The sequence below is a fragment of the Ctenocephalides felis genome, unplaced genomic scaffold (assembly GCF_003426905.1).
Source record: "Ctenocephalides felis isolate EL2017-DRISC unplaced genomic scaffold, ASM342690v1 CF-g0.4_SCAFFOLD_01886, whole genome shotgun sequence".
Taxonomy (NCBI): domain Eukaryota; kingdom Metazoa; phylum Arthropoda; class Insecta; order Siphonaptera; family Pulicidae; genus Ctenocephalides; species Ctenocephalides felis.
The window spans coordinates 55353473-55376749 of NW_020538040.1; the positions used below are offsets into that span (position 1 = coordinate 55353473).

General features: G+C 29.8%; 1 protein-coding gene across 2 annotated transcripts in view; it reads right to left on the reverse strand.

Annotated features, from left to right (window-relative positions):
- The window catches only part of LOC113377120 (tyrosine-protein phosphatase non-receptor type 13-like), a 267073-nt gene that overhangs the window by 51971 nt on the left and 191825 nt on the right, over positions 1-23277 (reverse strand). For both annotated transcript variants that reach the window (XM_026617326.1, XM_026617325.1), the window contains exons 2-3: positions 14265-14924; positions 11979-12179 (exon numbers count right to left, since the gene is read on the reverse strand). In XM_026617326.1, the coding sequence (XP_026473111.1) occupies positions 11979-12179; positions 14265-14607 (544 nt within the window). In that variant the 5' untranslated portion in view covers positions 14608-14924. The remainder of the gene's footprint in view (positions 1-11978; positions 12180-14264; positions 14925-23277) is intronic.

Below are 23277 nucleotides of genomic sequence, written 5' to 3' on the forward strand. Positions count from 1 at the left end.
AAGAGTCAGATCATAAAAGATCCTAATACATGCGAAAAAATCTGGCGTACATAAACACGATCTCAACATACAATTCAAACCATTTTAATTCTTATTAACTTGTCAATTAACTTCCCGTAGTGAAAGTTATAGTAATCGAAATTATTGAATCGATTTTTTTTAAGTAAAACTTCTTTAGACGTGACTAGGGTGTAAATCTGTACAAATGCAACGGAAGTCCGTTACGCCCGAACTGTCGCTCAAGGTTGCCTAAAATCTTAATCGGCACTTGTTAAGTCATTATATATCTGACAAGAAAATATAGAATACATACTTTACGAAACTAAGAGTCAGATCATGAAAGATCCTAATACATAGGAAAAAATCTGGCACACATAAACACGATCTAAACATACAACTCAATCTATTTTAATTCTTATTAACTTTTCAATTAACTTCCCGTAGTGAAAGTTATAGTAATCGAAATTATTGAATAGATTTTTTTTAAAATAAAACTTCTTTAGACGCGACTAGGGTGTAAATCTGTACAAATGCAACAGAACTCCATTACGCCCGAACTGTCGCTCAAGATTGCCTAAAATCTTAATCGGCACTTGTTAAGTCGGTATATATCTGACAAAAAAATATAGAATATGTACATACTTTACGAAAATAAGAGTCAGATCATAAAAGATCCTAATACATACGAAAAAATCTGGCGCACATAAACACGATCTCAACATACAATTCAATCCATTTTCATTCTTATTAAATAACATCCTGTAGGGTAAGTTATAGTAATCGTCAAAAAATCGAAAATAATATTTTTAACTTTAAAAAACATTTTATTTGTATTGACTAAACAAAGAATTGCTTAAATTTTTGGAAATGCAGATCCAGCGGTTATGGAGTTTCAATAAAAAAAAATAAAAAGCGCCATTTGGCGGTCAAAAATGATCATTAGACATATGCACATCAAATTATTAGATATTCTATAGAGATTTTAATAATTGTTTGAATTTTTGGAAATGCAGATCCAGCGGTTATGGAATTTCAATATAAAAAAGTAAAAAATGCCATTTGGCGGTCAAAAATGATCATTAGACATATGCACATCAAATTATTAGATATTCTATAGAGATTTTAATAATATGTATACATTTTGTGTCGATGTTTTTGAGTTCCGTACTAAGATTTTTAATTTTAAAGGTCACTTATATGGTTCAAACAAATGTCCTCGACATTTTCAACAGTATGGAATAACCGATTTTAATGATTGAAAAGACATTCAGATCGAACTCGATCGCGAGAGGCGTTTTTGCAAGAGGCACATTTTGCCGTTTCTGAGGTATGGAGCGCGAAGGTATTAAAATGGTCCTGCAATTTTTGAGAGAACGGATCATTTGATTAGATTAATTCAAAAAACATTTTGCTTGAGTAGACGTTATGCAAAAAATGCTTTCACAGAAAAATTCGTAATTTTAAATATTTTCAAAAAAAAAAATCAAATTTTCGATATTTTTCATCAAGAAACTAAATTTTAAATAATTCCAAAAAATATCAAAATTAAAAAAAAAAAATGATTATTGATTATTTTCATTTCTCAAATGTTCAATTATGGTACTGGAAGTTTCAGCAATTTGCTTTAAGAGCACGATGCCACTAGTTATATATTTTTTACCTTCTGAACATTTTACCTTTTTTTTACCTTGCAAAATATGTGTGTATGTTTAAATACAGTTTTTCAGCAATTTGCTTTAAGAGCACGATGCCACTAGTTATATATTTTTTACCTTCTGAACATTTTACCTTTTTTTTTACCTTGCAAAATATGTGTGTATGTTTAAATACAGTTTTTCGTCCACGATTTCAAGAGGACGGATCAACCAATTTGAAAGATTCAAACAAAAAAAAATATTCGATTGCTATTGATGGAGAGACGGGCTGATTTTGGCAAAAGCAGATCAAGCCGTTTCGAAGGTATGAGGTTGAAAGTGCCAATAATGCCAATTTTGAGAGAACGGAGAGTCCGATTTGGATGATTCAAAAAACATATCACTTGTTTTGACATAATGAAGATTTTGTTATTGAGATCCAATAAAACAAGTTAGAAAATATGCCATTTAGTGGCCAAAAATGATCATTAGACATATACATATCAAATTATCAGATATATCATAGATATATTAATAATAAGTTTAAATTTTGTTTACATCTCTATGGATTTCGTACCAAGATTTGAATGTTTAACCGTTAGGCAATGTGATATTTCTTAAAAAAATCTAAATTTTCAAAAAATTTTAAAGCATTCAAAAATTGTGAATTACATATGATAAGTACAATTTCATTAATCATACGTTTGGAATACTATAGGACAGAACTGCCTTGATAAAACTCAAAACTTTTGCTATAAACTAGTAAGATGTACACGCCTTGAGCAATAATATAAAAAAGTGCCCAAAATTTTGTATATTCGACACAGCACACAAAAAAAATGAATGAACAAGGGACTATATTTATAAGTTAGAGTTTCTATCATGTTCTAATTAAACACAAAATAATATGTTCAAAACATCAATGTTAAACAACAGATTTAGTCTGTTTTAGTGACGATGTAGGCATAATTGACACTTTTTAATATTTTTGAAATACTTCAATGTCAAAATTGTTAAGAAGATCAACAAGATTATTCCATCTCGTACAACCACACCGAACATTCGTAGAAATAAATAATCCGTTAATAAAAGCTCTCTTTTTCGATCACTTTACTACCTATTGTCAATTTCCCATAACCCGGTGATAAGCGATATAATATGAAACTGTAGAAATATTGAGGTTTATTATGTAAGGGTAGTGTATTGAACTCGGCGTATTCAAGCGACGTGATTTAGTAGTTCTGATAACATTAATCATACATAGGTTGTATATTACATAAATCTACTATACTAAGCAACGTATTCATGTTCATGGTATCTAGGTCTTAGCTGTAACCCGAGTTTGTTCTCAAGATAGCATGATGGATGAGAAAAGCTCCGACGAGGGCTGACACAGAAAGCGTCGCCGAAATTAGCGACCTTACACCCTGCGACGAAACAATACCAGACGATGATATGGAAATGTGAGGATTCAAATTGACTTTCGTACGATATCTGTATGGGGTACCTGAATTTTACTTATCTACTGTAAAAAATTAATAACTAGTGGTGCATGGTATCGCGTCTTAAGGCAAATTGCTGAAACTTTCCGTACCGTAATTAAACATTCGAGGAATAAAAATAATCAATAATCAATGAAAATTACTCAATAAGTAATGATAATTGTTTTAAATATTTTCAAATCGATTATTTATTATAAATACATACTGTAAATTTATAAGTGCTCATTAAATTGGGTGACGAGCATAGATAAACAAACAAATATAAAGTGACAAGCTTATTCTACGAACGACTTATGTGTATGTTTGCAAGAAACTTGTTCTTTTTTTAAATTTATTTTTGTTTTGATAATTTTGCATTTTTTTTAAATATTCGTTTTTTGAAAATTTCGAAATATTTTAAATCAATATTTTCTGAAATTCTTCAAAATTTAGATTTCAAAAATTTGAATTTTTTGAACTTTTAATTTTTTTTGAAAATTCATATTTTTTTTTGTAATTTTCAAAATTACGAGTATTTCTGTGAAAGCATTTTTTGCACACCGTTTATTCAAACAAAATGTATTTTGAATTAATCAAATCGGATGATCCGTTCTCTCAAAAATTGCAGGACCATTTTTACACCCTTTGCGCTCTACAACTCTGAAACGGCAAAATGTGCCTTTTGCAAAAACGCCTCGCGATCGAATACAAAGCGAATGTTATTTCAATCATACAAATCGGTTATTCCATACTGTCGAAAATATTTGAACCATATAAGTGAATTTTAAAATTAAAAATCTAGGTAGGAAACCGAAAAAAATGACACAAAATGTGTACACATTATCAAAATCTCTATGAAATATCTGATAATTTGATGTGCTTATGTATGTCTCATGAACATTTTTGACCGCCAAATGGCATTTTTCTTAACTTTTTTGTTATTGAGAGCTGGAAAAATAATTTCGGAAAACGAAACCTCTGTAGAAAAATACAAAGATTGTTTGAGAATTTTGTGGCTTATAATTTATCTCTATACCAGCCAAGGTAGGAAAAAAAAGCAGCTAAGGTTTTTAAGAAAAACAAAGACAGATTGATTAACCGTTTTGCCCTGTGCTAATGACTGCCGCTTCTTTAAAGACTCGCCACGTGGTGAGTACTTTGTACTGTTTTTGTAGTTTAATTATTAACCTAATTGCTTTTATAATTACCGCCCGAGAGTCCACAATTTTCGATAGTCCGACACCTAGACCGGTCTCGAAACATGAAAGAAACATTTTCAAAACAAAATTTAAATAAAATTTTGAAACAAAAATTAAGATATTTAGTTTAGACGAAAACTGACTTGGACAGGCAAATAGGTTGACTAGAATTCTGCAAAACTAAGTAGAGACGCTTAATAAGGGCAAAATAAAAAAAGAATAAAATAAGTTACGAGAAATATTACAATTCACACATGTGGCCGGCCCTAACGTTCTTAGGTTGACATAACATTACGTCGCTCGGTTACCGTGTAGTGGCTTCCATAAAGCGCACTAATGCAGTAACAATATTTGATTTCCATCTACCAGCCATATGTGGAGAACGAATGCACTGTGTATTTTATTTGGATGTTTGAAATCACAAAATACACAAACGCTGTATAAATCCAATTTAAAAATGCAGGGGTGCGACCTGCGACAACCATGAGCTCATTGAATTAGTTCTAATATTGACACGAAATGATATTTCGTCTTGATGTAAGGTAAGTGTAATTCAATAATAACGTACTGAATGTGATTTGTTTCACTCAGGATTGCAACGTAAGATTTTACCAGACAGTGTTTACAAGTCATCCGGTCGCAAGGCGCCAGTACGCGAAATTCCGAAGATGATTTCGCAAAAAAATACATTATTTTCATTAATAGCATTAATAGCATTTTATTGCAAGCATAAAGCTATCAATAAACACATTAATTCTGAGATTTGCAATGTCGAAAGAGGTGAGCCAAAATGCATACTGAAACAATAACATACTTCGCAAAAATATATCAACATAGTAGTGTTATAAATAACCGTTCACCATGTATTTCTCCAAATAATTTTTGATTTAGCACGCCAGCTTTTTTCATGATCTTACTGATAATTGTCGATGTAATACAATATTTTATTTAATCATATTTAGCATCAATTGTTGTCAACTAAAAAAAAAAACTATAAAAAAAATTACGTGGTAAATAAAAATTTTTTTAGGTGAAGTGGTGAACGACACTAATATGTTGATGTAGTTTTAATATAAGAATAGAGATTCACATTGATGACTGTTACTATGGTATGTTTTGAGAATAGAGTCCTCAATGTAGATCACTATATTATAAACGATAATTGTAAAAATATAAAAAAACGAAACCGCTGGACCTGACTTTGCAAAAAATTAATGAATTCCTCATAGAGTCAATACAAATGGAATATTGTTGGCATTATTCAAATCGAATCTTCCATTCTCACAAATTTAATTGCCATTTTCTGCACTCTTTGCTCTATATCTCCGAAACGGCTGGACCAACTTTTACCAAAAACTAATCAGCACGTATCCTTATCAATGGGAATCGAATGCTTTTTGAGTAATTCAAATCAGTTGAGCGGTGCTCCCGAAAACGTGAACAAAAAATTGTATCCACACATACATACAAACATATATGTATACATACACACGCGCACACTCATTTTTTCTAAGGTTTGCCAAATGTTCAGAGAAAGAATGAAACCTCTGAAACGTAAAAATATGCAAAATTTTCATTTTCGATTTTTGGACGATTACTATAACTTAACCTACGGAAAGTTAATTAAAAGGTTATATGTAAATGGAATACAAACGACGGTAAAATAAATAATTGATTTAGAGTCCATCCCTTCAAATAGTGTCGGGATTTTCAGAACAAAATGCTATTTTAATTATTTAATTATTATCTGGCGAAGCTTGAATAGTTTTTTCGGATTATCAAAAATCAACAACTATCTGTAAGTGGAATTCTGTCTTAAGGCAATTAAGGCATCGTGCCTTAAGGCAAATTGCTGGAACTTCCCGTACCAAAAATTATTATTTTTAAACGATTTACATTTTTGAAAAAAAAATTACTTTGAAAAAATAAGATTTTTGAGAAACTATAAATTGGACAAAAAAATACTTTTTTTGAAAAAAAATTTTTTTTTTTTAAAAAAAAATTTTTTAATTTTTTTTTTTTTTTGAAAAAAATTTTTTCTTTATTTTGACATATTGTGGAAGATCTAAACTTTTTTTCAAAGCAATCGTACTGCTTTAACTGCATAGGGACAAAATATAAAGCGCGTAAGCGCCGCGTCGCTGTCTAACGCATAAGCATTGGTACGGAACCCATAGGAATGTTAACAAAATGTATACTTATTGTTAAAATCTCTATAAAATATATGATAATTTGATATGCATATGTCTAATGATCATTTTTGACCGCCAAATGGCTCATTTTTTTACTTTTTTCTCCATATCTCCGAAACCGCTAGACCTACCTTTATGAAAATTTTATCGATTCTTCATCTTGTCAATACAAGTGAAATGTTTTTTAAATTATTCAAATCGGACGCTCCGTTCTCTTAAAAACTGAGTTACCGTTTTCGGCACTTTTTGACCCGTATCTTCGGAACGGCTAGACCTGCCTTCGCCAAAAACTAATCAGCACGTCTCCTTATCAATACGAATCGAATGTTTTTTAAATTATTCAAATCGGTTGATCCGTGTTCCCGAAATCGTCGACGAAAATTTGTATCCGCACATACATACACACACGTACATACACACACACACACACACACACACACACACATACATCCATTTTTTCTAAGGTATGCCAAAATGTTCAGAAACCTTTGAAACGTAAAGATATATAAAAATTTTCATTTTCGATTTTTTTGCGATTACTATAACTTGCCCTACGGGAAGTTAATAAAGGTCAATAGATGTAACATTTAGGCAAGTAAAATAATAAAGATGGGTTACATATAGGTATTTTGATGGTTTCATATAAGTATTAATCTGTAATTTCTTTAGATAGATCGTATAGTTCAAGCTTTCTGTACTACTAGTATTTTTTTTAATTTGAAAATTTGCTTTATTTGACTTAAATACATACATTGATTTTTACATAAAGATACAAATTGTATACACCTATTCTGGGAATATCATTATACTATCATAATTTAATATTGTTTGCATATATATGTATTTGTTTCAATTAACTTATATAAGTATGAAAAGAGCTATTAAAAACATACTGCCATCATTACTACTAGTAAAGTTTTTGCTCCACTTAAATATATGATAACCATGAATTCATAGTATTCCGTTACAATTAGTATACTTTTTCCTATTACAATAACTTTACATTCATCGAATTTTTTGAGTACTGTTTGAGTGCAGAACGAATGTTATTTTTCAAATATTGAACATGAGTGGAATATTTTAGTGTGTTTTTAAAACAGAATACTATGGTATTACAAACCTGGCAAATATGTAAAACCAAATACAAGCGTAATAATAATCATAGCAAGCCAATTGTTTACAGTCGATAAGTAGGCATCTAATTATGATTTTAATGTTATTAATTACGTTTGATGAATTATTGAGTACACACGTGTCCGATAAATGAACATAATATGATGTGATCCTAATTAACAATTATATTTTGCGTGAATGACGGATAGAGCGAATGCATCGTACTGCAATATATTATGTACCATGTACCTATTATATACTTGGTGCCATATGAGTACAACATGCAGGTACAATAACAATTTGCAAACTTATAAATAGCATATGTAAACATTCGTGCCGACGGTATCATTGCATATTGATTCTATTCGTATGAGGCAAGTGATCTGCGCAACATACAAAGTATAAATATATATATATATATATATATATATATATATATATATATATATTATAAGATGAGTCTTGGATTTTTCAATAAATTGATATATGTTAGGAAAAGCCTCACAATTAATTCAATAAATAAAAAACAACAGAACTTAAAATCAAAATTATGTATCTGTTACAATATTACTATCATATGAATTGAATCATGAGTTTGAATCTTGTTTGAGCAATAACCCAACTTAAAATTATGAAAACTAGTGTACCGCAAGGCAGCGTACTAAGCTCCTTTATTTATTGTATACTCATGATATTTCGACTGGACTTAGCTCTACAATAGCTACTCTCACCGATGATATAGCCATCTTAGCATCAAATAAAGATCCAAGAATAGCCTCACATATGTTGCCATCAGGCCTTAATATTATAGAATAATGGACCAAAACATGAAAAATTAGAATAAACGAATCTAAAGCCCTGCTATAGAAGTTCTAAATTCCCTTGAAATAAAAAGAATCAGCACTAGAAAAATTACATGAAGAAAAAAAATCTTATTACAAATTTCTTTAGTTTTTCTCATCTGACTGCTTTTATAATTGTAAAAGCGTGCTTTAAATTTAAATATGTAAATGAAAACCTGTGGTGATTATTTCAGAAGATAATAACCCAAACGGATGTAAAAACGCAAAGACTAAAAATCGTTATAAAAGTGTACGGAACTAGTAAATCAGGTTGAATTATTCGGCAACGAAGAACCAAAAAACTGTTTAAACAATGCTATATTAATAGTCTAAGAGCCAGTGAACTATTTGACTAACCTGTTTTCTCAAAGCTAGAAATTTTTTTAATGATATTTTGTTATCGGTACATTAAGAAAGTGCCGGTCTGGCAAGCATTTAGCGATTGCGTCATCATCCCTCGAGTTTTTGAAAATGTAAAAAAACTCATTTTTTTAACTTGCTTTCACAAGGCTCAAATTTTGAGGGAGTATTCTTGTAACTGTTCAGAAAGCATATGTAGAAAGCCAGACCATTCTGACGATTGCAAGGGTCTGCCAGACGAGTACATAATAGTCACGACGCGCAAGGGTGTGGGCGCATTGCCATACATGATCGACTAATACCCTTGTATTTGAATAATTTATACGCCATTTTGAAGGTCATTTTGAAAACATCCGATATACCAAACTTCAACTTTGTATCTCACCTTATGGCCGAGATATCATTGAAAATATGCCGAAGTGGCCCCTTTTTCAAACTCAATTTTTGGCGTAACCATAAAAGATATCGAAAAAAAAATTACGTGATTCTACTCATATTGGCTTAGGCCGCTTAATGTATAGTAATATATGCTAAATAATCCTTTATTATTAGCTAAAAAGGATAAAATAATTTTTCAATTAATGCTTTCGGATAGTGCGTTTTGTTCAATTACTTTCTTATTAGCGTTATTCGAAAGCCTATTGTTTTTTCTTTTAGTACTGCAAAAATTGTTCAAATCAAATTTGTGAAACACATTGAAAAATTGAAGAAACCAGAGTTTGTATACCCGCGCGTAATGCATTGCGCACTGCTATCCGATAGAACGAATTCTATGCACAGTACACCGCGCGTAACGCTAATAGTAGCCCGCATAGAATTCGTTCTATCGGATAGCAGTGCGCAATGCGCGGGTATATAAACTCTGGTTTCTTCAATTTTTCAATGTGTTCCACAAATTTGATTTGAACCATTTTTGCAGTACCAAAAGAAAAAACAATAGGCTTTCGAATAACGCTAATAAGAAAGTAATTGAACAAAACGCACTATCCGAAAACATTAATTGAAAAATTATTTTATCCTTTTTAGCTAATAATAAAGGGTTATTTAGCATATATTACTATACATTAAGCGGCCTAAGCCAATATGAGTAGAATCACGTAATTTTTTTTTCGATATCTTTTATGGTTACGCCAAAAATTGAGTTTGAAAAAGGGGCCACTTTGGCAAATTTTCAATGATATCTCGGCCATAAGGTGAGATACAAAGTTGAAGTTTGGTATATCGGATGTTTTCAAAATGACCTTCAAAATGGCGTATAAATTATTCAAATACAAGGGTATTAGTCGATCATGTATGGCAATGCGCCCACACCCTTGCGCGTCGTGACTATTATGTACTCGTCTGGCAGACCCTTGCAATCGTCAGAATGGTCTGGCTTTCTACATATGCTTTCTGAACAGTTACAAGAATACTCCCTCAAAATTTGAGCCTTGTGAAAGCAAGTTAAAAAAATGAGTTTTTTTACATTTTCAAAAACTCGAGGGATGATGACGCAATCGTTAAATGCTTGCCAGACCGGCACTTTCTTAATGTACCAATAATAAAATATCATTAAAAAAATTTCTAGCTTTGAGAAAACAGGTTAGTCAAATAGTTCACTGGCTCTTAGACTATAAAACTTACTACTATTTAAACAGCAACAACTAATAATAAATCAATCTCATATAGCTATTTTTTTAAATGAATCATCTCATCGTGTGTTATTATGTTCGATGAATTCGAAAGAAAATGAATTCGTTTAAAAGGTGATGAAAAAGTTATTAAAAAAAGCTGGCATATATAATAATAATAATAATGATATATATTTATAATAATTAAATCACGTTAGAAATTAGGCTCTATAGGCGGGGTAAAATTGGACAGCCAGAACCAATGTCTCATTTTCAATTTTAAAGGAATTTTACGAAATAATAGCTGCATTATTCAATCAACGCAAAATATAAAATTCATGGGTACATTTTTTATAGAGATAACACTATACATAACCCATTTACATCTCGATACCGACGTCGTAAGAACCAAGGTAATGGCTGGTTAAAACATCTTTTTACTTTTATTTCAAATATTATTGTTGAAAAGTTCTTAACTTTACTCTTTTTTGAGATATCGGTGGTGGACACTTTTACTCGCTGACCTGTAATCTCCGCTCTACCCTACTAGTGTATGACTCAAATCAAATTGTCACAAATAATGTTTCCAACAGCTAGAAATCATGAGAAGAAAACTATACTGGTTGTTAAACAGAAAATCTCAGTTGAGCACACAAGTCATGTTAAAACCAATTTGGACGTACGGAATACAGCTTTGGGGAACGGCGCGCAAATCCAACATCGCCATAATACAAAGATTTAAAAACAAGATTTTGAAAGAAATTATAAACGCTCCCAAGTATATCCCAAAAATTGGTTGGACACTGTTAAGGAAGAAATTAAAAAATTAAGTCTGAGATACAAAGGTAGAATACAGAATCACGCAAACGTCATGGCCAAAAATTTAATAAAAAAACCATGGCATTGAACGGTTCAGAAGAAAACGGCCCCTTTTTGATATCGTATAATATGTACAATTACTCGTAGGCTTAATTAAATATTTTCACATCAAAACTACATCTATAAGCTAAATATATCCAACATCGAATCGGATCACCACTGAGCGACCTTTCGACCTTTTTCCTTTATTTCATAAACCTTCAAAATTACTGAGTGTTGTATTAGAAGGACGGGTTGTAATTCACAAATGTAATTAAAAAAAAAAAAAAATAATGTTTTACAAAACATCCAAAACAACAGGAAAATCATCGTAAATACTTTTATTGAATGCGAGGCTACTGATTTATAATTCATAAGTCAATTCAGGCTCCTACCTCTATAAATTTAAAAGAAAATTGGTTTTGACAGACAACGTAATTGATTATTTTATTTTCTGAACACGTACGAAACCTTAAAAAAGGTAAAATTCAATAAGATGATCCAATGACCGTAAACCACAAAGAATTATTTTGAAACGATACAAACTTTAATGCAATTCATAGTATATATTCGATATATCGAAACGACATCGCTACAGGTTTGTACTACAACGAAAAGCATCAACTGCGATCTGGTTCATAGCCGAAACAGAACGTGGCATTGAATTTTTAATAAATCTCTAAACTCACCAGGTGTGATGAATGGGTATATATCATGCGGATCGCCGTCTACAGGTGCGACTCTCCTGGAAGACTCTCCGAGCATCGATGGCGGATACTCTTCCTCGGGGGAACGTTCCGATCCGTAACCCTGATCGTATCCGCCGTCCGAGCCCCGCCATGGCGCGTGATTCAATTTCAAGTCCAAACGGTCTCTTGGCTTTGGTCGCTCTGTTAGAATAATATTAGGAAAACGTTATGGATTTGTTGGGGGTTTATTAGATATTAGATAACATTTGATGATAATGAATTTTATTATTATTAAATTTATAAATGAAAGTGAAATTGGAACATCGGAAACTGAATGAAAGATTCAGTTCATATTATTCACAATTAATATGACATAAAGCAAGGATATTAAATCATTAGTGATGTAAAATGATTAGATTGAGGAAACTTTTGCCATGGACTTACGTAGGATATAGTAGAATATATATGTATTCAATTGCAATATGAAAAATAAACTAAGTTTACTGCCACGACTCCTACGATTCTATACGTGAGTTGAACGTTACCTCATAATAATAATTTAAGAGGGTATTCCAGTGTAGGAATTCAAAAAAAAGTTCTTTTTTCATATTTTCAAAGTTTAACTATTTAAAAATATGTGTACGAGAATTTTTTTTAAAATTTAAATTATTTTATTAGATACAGCCGATTGACCATGATAATTCCCTTCTGTTTTCTTCCTATTGCGAAACCGTAAACGCGTTTTTCTCAAAACTTTTTTTTTTCAATGCGATGCCTATGATTTTTCAAGCACTACTTACAGACTTCTATCAGAAATACACTAGCCGCATCTCCAAATTTTGATTTTTACTATTTTAAAAAAATTACAGAAATCAAACAGATGGTAAAAAATGGATCTTTTTTCGAACAGTTATCATTTTGTCAATAATGTATTTTATAACTTAATCCTAGTATAAACCATTGCGACATCATTCCAGATTATTAATCTTTTTTCTATTTTCATACTGGATTACTAGAAAGGTTGCAATCGTGGATACCGTCACTTGTCAACTTTTTGAGACTCCCCACTTCAACCACTTTTAATTTTTAAAATTATTAACTTTTTTTGTTTTAATTTTAATTATAATGATTATAAAGAAATTAGAAAAAAAATGATAGTATAAAAATTGATTGCCATTTTTACGATGATTTAAAAATGACCTGAAATTCATGCGTCTATACTAGAATACCCCTTAAAAGCAACTACCAAAATAAATAAATCTTAATAAATATCTTTTAGCATATTGGTTGCAAACGCGGTTTTACATATGGGTCATTCTTTTACAAATCGTACGGATTTTGGTAAAAAAAATGTGATATTTTAGAATTGGCTGAAATGTTTTTTATAGATATTATAGTTAAAATCATTTGACACGTATTTCAGGATTTTGCCGGCAAAAATTTTTTTTCGTTGATATTTACGATTGAAATATTGCCGATTTTCTCAATTTTTATTAACTTCCTCTGCATTATGTTAATTGTCTTCAGTTGTGTTGATCAGATCAGTATTGTTTTTTTATTATATTTATTATGAACTCAACTTTGAAGTAATTTAAAAAAAAAATGTTTTTGCAATTATTTTAACAATAATAACAATTGATTGTTTACATTGGTTTTACATACGCGCGCCCCAACTTAAATCGATTGCTTAAAAAATCATTTTGTTTCTTGTTTTATCTACTACAAAATCATTTTCACAATTCGATGGGAAGGCTGTTACAAATATAATAAAAAAAACAATACTGATCTGATCAACACAACTGAAGATAATTAACATAATGCAGAGGAAGTTCATAAAAATTGAGAAAATCGGCAATATTTCAATCGTAAATATCAACGAAAAAAAATTTTTGCCGGCAAAATCCTGAAATGCGTGTCAAATGATTTTATCTATAATATCTATAAAAAAAAATTCAGCCAATTCTAAAATGTCAAGGTATGGTTGGTGTACGGTTTGTAAAAGAATGACCCATATGTAAAATTTCTTTTTTGAATTATATAAAAACATTATTTGATATTATTGTAGTTATGTAAAATTATGAAACAAAAATTGCTAGTTATATTTCTTGAAATAATTTTCGAAAAAAATCTTTATAAGATAATAAATAAATAATGTAATTTCATCTTACAATTCAATGTTCTGTTAAAAAATTAAATATCAGTATACATATGAAAGTATCTACATGAGATGTTTCTCACTGTTCATAAAAGGCTCATTTTATTTGCAATTGAAAATTTAACCCCTACCGCATTTGAACGTGTTATTTTTCTGCAACATTGGCTGCCCCCATGGTTGCTTCCTCGGTAATGGTGCTACAGTCATGTATTCAACTCTATCCATTGCCGGATGATTGTACACCGCATTATCATGATCGGACTCCTCCTCGATGTCTTCATTTTGCAACTGACCTGCATCTAACTGATTCGGCAAAGAACCACAAAATTTACTTCTAGTGGCTACTCTATTTGGGGAGGTTGAATCTTTCGAATATTTTGATCCAGTTCTACCATTGGCACACAAGTTGCCGCTGGATTGCGACCTTCTGCCCGAGAGGCCTTTGCCATTATGTCTGCTTACATTAGACCCCATTTCGTTCTCCTGATCGGATGGTAAACTTGGTGCTCCTTCGCTTGTATCTGGCTGATCGTCATTCAGAGAAGAACTGACGCTAGATGAGTTTTGTTCAGTTTCCTCAATTGGTTCTGAATATGTAGCAATACTGTTAGTTGTGGAAGCATCATAAGGATGGAAGGAGGATGTTATACGATGTACCAATCTCAGTAAAACTGAATCGGTAGGGTCTAAAAAGCTATGACCAGTTGGGGAAGTCGCGGATGTGGGTGAGGTATGATGAATACCACCTAAATTAGTTGCTGGAGGACTTTTGAATGCAAGTACTTGGTCACCTGAAACAAAAAAAACAACGTTAGAAATTATACATTTGACACATATTTAAACAGAAATTCGAATAAATTGTTACAAAGACAGATATACTGTTTTTAATTCAAACATGTTCGATACACGATTTCAATATTAAAAACTTTAAATTAATTTCAAATTTTTTGCAGCAAATGTACATTAAGCCTATGTATATATGCATAATAAATTATCATATTATTTAAAATCAAATTTATACAATCATACTAACACGAAGTAATTAATATAAAAATAAAAAATTACACATCACATAAAATTGTGAACATTTTTATCACCGGCTACATGCATAATTGCCATATCATTTATTTCATTACCCTTAGTCATCGTAACTTTTAGTTTTTTGTTGAACACATATAAAAAAGCGTTTTTATGTCATAACATTAGAGTCATTTGTAAAACATATTTACTTTTTGCGATAGAACTGGAAACTTTTGCACATGAAGCCCAGTCTGTGATAAATTATACAAAAATGAACTTCACACACAATGCAAAATACTATATGCTTCACAAAAATGCAAATTGAGAGTGCAGCGTGTAGGTTTTGCGCACGTTAATCATAATTTTAAAAATATAAAATAAAATCTGAGTTTGAGAGTGATTTTCAAAAAAAAACAATTTTCGAAAAAAAAATCGATGCAAAATATATTTAATAATGAATCGAGAGTAATACACTAATAAATTACTATCCTAATAAATTAATAACAACTGGGTTGAATTACGATGTCCTTGCCTCATATGACCATAGTAAAAATTAAAAAAAAAATAATAATAATTTGCTTTATATTGAGAACTCAGTAGACTCGTTAATGATTAATATTGTTATTTTGATTTTTATCTGATATAGTACTTTAGTGCTTGATTCGAATTCTAAATGCAGACTACTTTGAAGATGTTTATTCTTATACAATGATTGCTCAAAAGTCAAAATTGGGTGTCAAATGGCTAAAAAATAAAATAAAAAAAGACAAAATTTACGAGCTTGTAATTCTACTGCATGATAATTAAAATCTTATAATTTCTGTCGTTTCTTGACACTTTTTATCTTGAATGATTTTTAAGTATTCACCTAAATGATCTATTAAGTTTTTCTTGTAGAATACAGCAATAATTTGCAAACATATTTTCAGATATTTAATTGCAAACATGCTTGCATATTATCCAGGAACAAGGGAGAGTTAATATGTTTGCAAATTACTGCTGGGTTATACAAAAAAATCTCAATAGATCATTTAATTGAAACTTAAAGTCAATTAAGGTAAAGAGCACCACAAAACGACAGAAATTATAAGATTTTAATTATCATGCAGTAAAATTCTCTTGGTATATAATGAGACAAAAGAGAACAATATATTTTATATGATTGTTAAGGTATTTTTCATTGATTTATTGCATGCAGCAATCAACTTCATCGAAAACGATAAAACCATACGTAATGAGCTCAAGAGACGTTTTCCCTCCATCTGCCCTGAGAAGTCAATCTAACGACGAGCAAACACGAAATATCGTGTAGAGAATATAAAATACAAATATTTCTTATTGCGAATCTTCATGTATACGATGCAGATGAAATTGCACTCACAATCAGACATTTACGAGATCGAACTTTTCTTAGAGACGGAGCTAAAAATTATTTACATAAAAATGTATTAAACCTTTATGACAATACGAACAAGGATCGCTCCAAGTCGTAAAATATTGCCCTTAAAATATTTTTATTTCGGAGCGATAAATTAAATTTTTATTTTTTAATTAAATGACTAAATTAAATATGGAAATGTTAATATAGATGGCACTAAATTGAACTTGTAAAAAGTTGATATGAATATCTAATATTAAAAACATGATAAAGAACATTACTAATTCACCAGTTGCATATCTCTTTTATAGATATCAAGGAATTAGAAAATACAAATATTATGAATTGAGATATGTTAAAAATAGTAACTTTTTTATTATCTCTTTTATTTAAAAGAATTTTTAAATTATTTCGAAATTTTCAATTAAAAGCAATTAGAGTGTGTTAAAAAAACTGGACTTTTCAATAAAATGATCGTCATTACCCCAGAACTAATCGAAAAGAAAACGAAGCGTTTTTTATCACCAGTTATTTTTATATTATTTTATACTTTATAGTTAAAAAAATATTTAAGTTGAATTATTAAGGGCACATGTTGCTTGGTATTCATTTGTCTGCTCATTGTTTCTCATGAATATCGAAAAAAGTCTATTTCGAGATTATAGAGTAATATTTCCAATAATAAATCATATTAGACTAACAAGGAGACCCTCAGGTTTGACAGTCAAACCGAGCACCTTAAAATATTGTAGTCCTATGAAAAGTTAGTTTAATTATAAAAATTAATTAAAGATTTGAAAAAAAAATAGAATTTAAATCCGCGCGCAATGTTTTTATTATTTACTTTTATGTGTTAATTGTTAACTCATTACATACATTTTGCGAATAAAAACTGATATATTTCAATTAAATTAAATAATTAAACTGCTTCTCATAGGCTTAATATTTTAAGTTGTTCGGATTAACTACTAACTCTATCATCATGCAAAGTTTCATCAAAACCCCAGTAGAATAAACCTGAGATTCTCCTTGTAAGTGAGAATGATTTTATTGAAGTGTGCACAGCAATACTAACATTTACCACAAAAAATAAACATCATCTTAATACAACGTCTAAAAATGATTTTTCAGATTCAAGTCTGACAATATAAATCAGGTCCAGCAATATGATACTATGTTAGACGTGTCAGACGGCCGAACAGTTGCCAAAATATCTAAAATGCCTTGTCCGACCATCCACGAACATTTGCAGTAAATTGGAAAAATATGTAGCAAAGGTGTTTGGTATCATAAAATGTCCGAAGAAAGCGAAACTAACTGATGTGATAAATTCGTAAAACAAGTCATATAAAAAGTAATGATCGTACTAAAGATATTGTCAAGCATAGGAGATGTGAAAAAATAAATGCTACATCCATAGTTGTTCATCTCTAATCATTCTTTTCAGCAATGTCAATACGTCAATTTTTGAAAATAATATATCTTAGACGTAGTAACTAGTAATTAAAATTGCAAAACAAATTACGGTTGTTTAAATGCATCTTTAATAAAACCACAAATAAGGTAAAGCTTTTCTCAGGTTAACCATAGAATTTTGAAAAATCTTGAAATTTTGGCCCTTGAAGATTTTGACCTATAATTTACATGGTGTACGAATGAACGCTGTGTTTGCTGCCATTTCGATAGTTAAAAACAAAACCATTTATTATATGCTATTTTTCACAAATATTTTATAAATGTACATGTAGGTACATAAATAAAATGCACGGTCGGACAGTTGGATACAATTCCTTCAAAGTGTGTATGGAAAAAGATCATAATTACTACCAATAAGACTTATTACATAGCACTGGTGCCAAGCACATTGACTAAAGATTTTGTTTACTTCTTTTTCAAGTAAGTAAGTTCTTTAAATAAAATTCTCATTTAGATCTTTTCGACAATGTTTACAACAGTCTGCGATCTACTATCATCACTAAATCATCGTGTCGTGAGCATTTATTGCATATATGTTCTATTTTGATGCAGTTTTAAGACAACAATGTTATATTCACTTAACATGATGTATATAATTCAAAGCAGAAATTTTATGTCTTGATATAAATATCGAAATGAGTGTACGAACCAAATAAAAATATAAATTGTAGCATTAATAAAAAAGTAACATTCGCGTTACGATGGAATGAACAATATATTTATGTTCTGTTGAACATATATCTATATCACTTTCCGTTTATAAAATGTAAATGAACGCATACACCAGCATGTAGATACAATTTCATTAAAGTAAATAATTTGCATATACAAAAGATTTATACGTTGGTTTAGAAATTGTTCATGAATAAGTAATTTTTGAATTCTTGTTATGCAAAGTAAATCAATTATTGTAGAATTTCGCAATGAATGTTGCGGAATGATATTGTAAAAAGGATTATTTCGCATATAACTGCGCTATTGTCAGTGATAATATCCACGTATTTCTGAGTCAAGTAATTAATATTATATCAAAATAATTCTGCAATAACAAAGTAGAGTAATAGTTTGATATATTAGGTTTTGTTTTAACCTTAGATATTTGTTGAAAAAAGTTGCGACATACCATTGCTAATATAAAAAATTACATAGGGTAAAGCGGAAAAAAGGCCTACCATCGATATCTCAAAAACAAGTAAGGTTACGAATTTTTTAACAAAAATATTTGAAAGTTGAGAAAAATAAGTATAACCGGCTATCACCTCAATTCTTAAGATGTTGCTATCATGAGATAAATGACAATGTATGAAAATTCTTAATAAAAGTAATTTCTCTCGTTGTTGGTTTTACTGGTTGTGAACACTACTTAGTTTACGAGACCTTAATATAATTTTTAAATATACGCAAAATGTATTGTTAATGTTAATTTAGATTCAACCGTTTTTTTATATAACCTCTTTAAAAGCTTACACGTGGATGGGGTAAAAGGACCAACTGAACTTTCACCCTGGCAAAAGTGTTATAATTTGCCAGGGTAAAATAACGTAGCTATTATTTCGTAAAAAAAATTTATAATTAAAAAGATTTTTTATAATTAAGTGATTGGACCTATTTGCCCCCTGGCCGTCCCATTTTATCCCACCCATAAAGTGACTAACTTTTGAGAAACAGCAAAGAAAGAACTATTTCTGCAATGATGAAAAAGCTATTACTTTTCGATATTCATGAACACAGTCAGAAAGTTGTTTGTTATGATATAGTTTGGTTTTCACAATATAATTGCTCAAAGTCAAATTGGACTTTTGTGCCCCGCCCTACCCTATGCTTATTTTACTATAATAGACTGTTTGACTTTCAGGTATAAAATTCCAATATAACTTGTGACAACTTCACATTTGAGCCCCATAATTATTAATTAAAATTTTGAAAGCTTTTGCAGTGAAATCTTATGAGTTAAAAAGAAGTTTTTGATTTCTTTTCATATAGAGAACAATAAACAGTGTAGTCGTTATAATTTATATTTTCACTATATAAATTTCAAAATTGTATAAAGATGATGTGTTGACAATTACAAATTTTGATACCAAAGGTGCACCATATACTATGCCAATGGTCATAAACCGACAAATAATAAAACTTATTATCGATGAAAATGAGTGAATCATGGCCTAATAAATAGTGAGTGAATTAATTTCGAAGTAACAATATTTTCCAAATATTCTGAATTAATTTCTGTATGCCATCTTTTAAACAATTCAATAATTAAGCATTTGTAAGTAATTAAACTTAAACAATTTACTTTAACAAAAAAATTAAATTAACAATAAGATATTTTCTTCGTAAAATATAGAGCAGCGCCCCGTCTACAGAAGCTTTTCGGAGTCGTTAAATGGAATTGGCTACAATTGTGTATTACGTACTTCAGTCATATAATTTAGCCTTTCACAAAATGCAATGAAAGAAACTTCGTACTTTGTCATATAAGTAACTACTTCAAATTACATTGCGCTTTTTATCAAAGCATTTTGAATTGTTAACTAGATGATTTAAGAGCTTAAACAGAGCTGCATTTTCAAACTGAACTATGGCAAATGAAATTCATTAAATCATCATCAAATAATTAATGCCACTCACCAATTAATACATCGATTCCTAACACTAAATAATATAAAAGTAACTATAGATTTTAAATCTACATATTTCTCTAACGTAATTAGACAATACATTGATAATCAACATAGCATTCTCATCTTATTTCATATTATTTTACCTTAAGATGAATTATTACAGGCCCCAAGGCATCTAAATCGACAAATATTTGCCGAAGAACGTTTTTCCATCAATATTTTGTGAATATGTATTGTTTGCGCATATTTATAAAATACGTATACGTCAAATTTAAAAAAGAATGAGTTTATTACTGCTAACAATATATTGAAAAAAAATCAACGCCTGCTTATATAAGGTTTTAAAATATTCATTTGTTTGCTTTCAGTCATTGGGATTTATTAGTATATTTACATCAAATTGATAATTTGATTTTATTAAAATATATTTAAAATATTTGAATTTTATATAAGTTCTGATATAATCATAAGATTAAATGTAGTTAAACAAATGAAATTATATACACTTTTTACCTATTAGCTTTATAATGTCAAGTTTATAATAAATTTTTGTGTCACACAAACAAAAAAAAATACGTCCGCATGTAGGAGTTTTTCAAAAATATTTTTTTAAATTAGAAATGTTTATATTATTTTGATCGCACAAGAATTTACATAATGACATATGTTAATAATAAATATATGAAACTTTTAATTAAAGTGCAAACTATCTAAATGGTAATATTAAAAGCTAAAACTATTAGAGATTTTTTGATTAATTTGGAAGCATTTGAGCCCTTGAAAGCAAAGAAATTTGAAAATGTCCATATTAAGGACCACCCTATATATATATATATATATATATATATATATATAAATGTGTATGTATGTGTTTGTGTACTGTATGTGTCTATTTCAGTCCTGATCATAAATAAAGTAGAAAAATAACAGTTGTATTAATTGCCCGTTACTTATGCACTGCACGCAATTATTAAGTGCATTAATTGACGCTTGTTATAACGAAACTAAACATAAATTACCTTGTTATTGTAATGCATCATTATTTTAAGCGGATTTCTATCGTATTATTTAATTAGCGTGAAGAAAGTTGAGAAAAATACATGAAATCACTCGGGCGAATATTGCGTAGTAATGAAAACGCATTTAACAGTTACTATATTGTAAATTGTGTTCAATTTCCATGAAATGAAAAATAATTTATATACAATAAAATAACATTAAACACGCCACAGATATTTTTATTTATATAAACAATACTGTATTATATGTAGATATAGAAATGTTACGTTTTGCAACATAATATCACTATAAGAAATTAGTGGCAAATTTTACTGAAGATGTGGGACTAAAGTAAAATTAGATTAACGAATGAAGTATTTAAAATGCAGGTTCAATTTGTCGAAGTACCTTAGATAAACGTATTAACACTTTTATATTTATCACTATTGAGATAAATACACTGACTAAAACAACTAAAATAATAAAATGTAGAGATATGAAGTTTACATAAATGCAAGTTGTAAATGTTAATGAATTTTTAGTATACTAACACATGTATACATTTTTAGACAAAAAATAATGAAAATCAAAATTTATTAGAACCATTCAGAAATATCATTTTCATTTTGGGAACCAGAACCAGCATTTTAAATTACAAGATGAATAATAATATGGTATTGGAAGCTAGGCATACATGATATACAGCATCAAAATGCAAAATGCCATCGAAACAAATTATTACACTCTAAACATATTGATCTAATCAAAATTGTAAATTTTTTTCATTTGCATCGATTGATTTTTTATTTCTCTAAAAATATGATATGGGTAGGGCGGAAGGCAAAGGTCCAATTTCACTTTAGGCAATTATTCAATGGAAACCAAACTAAATACATCAAAATAAATAACACATATCAAGTAAACAACTATCTAGCCATGTTAGTAAAATTCCCATTTTGAGATAAAGATGATGGATCTTTATACCCTCTGACCTTCAAGCCCCTCTCTACCCTATAAGTAAAACCTCAACAATAGAATTCTTTCGTTCACTTTTTTGCAAAAAACATTTTATATGCAATAGAGATTAAATAAACTACAATGATAAAAAAGAGAATCTGTCTCTGGTGTATGCAGGTATTATAAAAGATGAGTGTTGAATGGCTACTTTATTCTGTCCTTTTCAATACTTTAAACTGGTCGGAAAAGTAAAATATAAATTAACTACAAAGTATTACGACATAAAACCATAAACCATATTTAGAAAGTAGTAAAATTTCTTGTTGGTTGATACTTGATATAATGCATATCTACACAAGTGGCTATGTTTACTTAATTTTCATATTATCCTCCTGCGTGAGCTATAATATCTATGTTCCATCAAAGCCCGTGAAGTGCGAGAACGATATCACTCTATTTGAAAAATTGAGGAATCCAAAAAGCAGTTGCGCTTCGATAATTGTTCTAAAGCCCATCAACGCGACCGACATAGAAAGCGAAATTGTCGAACATTTAGCACGTTCAAGTGCAACAATCACACCATACATGACGGATTTCATGGTCGATCTTAGAGATATACAAAACGTTTTGCCTTATTCCTTCACCGGATATGATTCAGAAGACGTTATTTTAGTAATGAAAACCTACAAT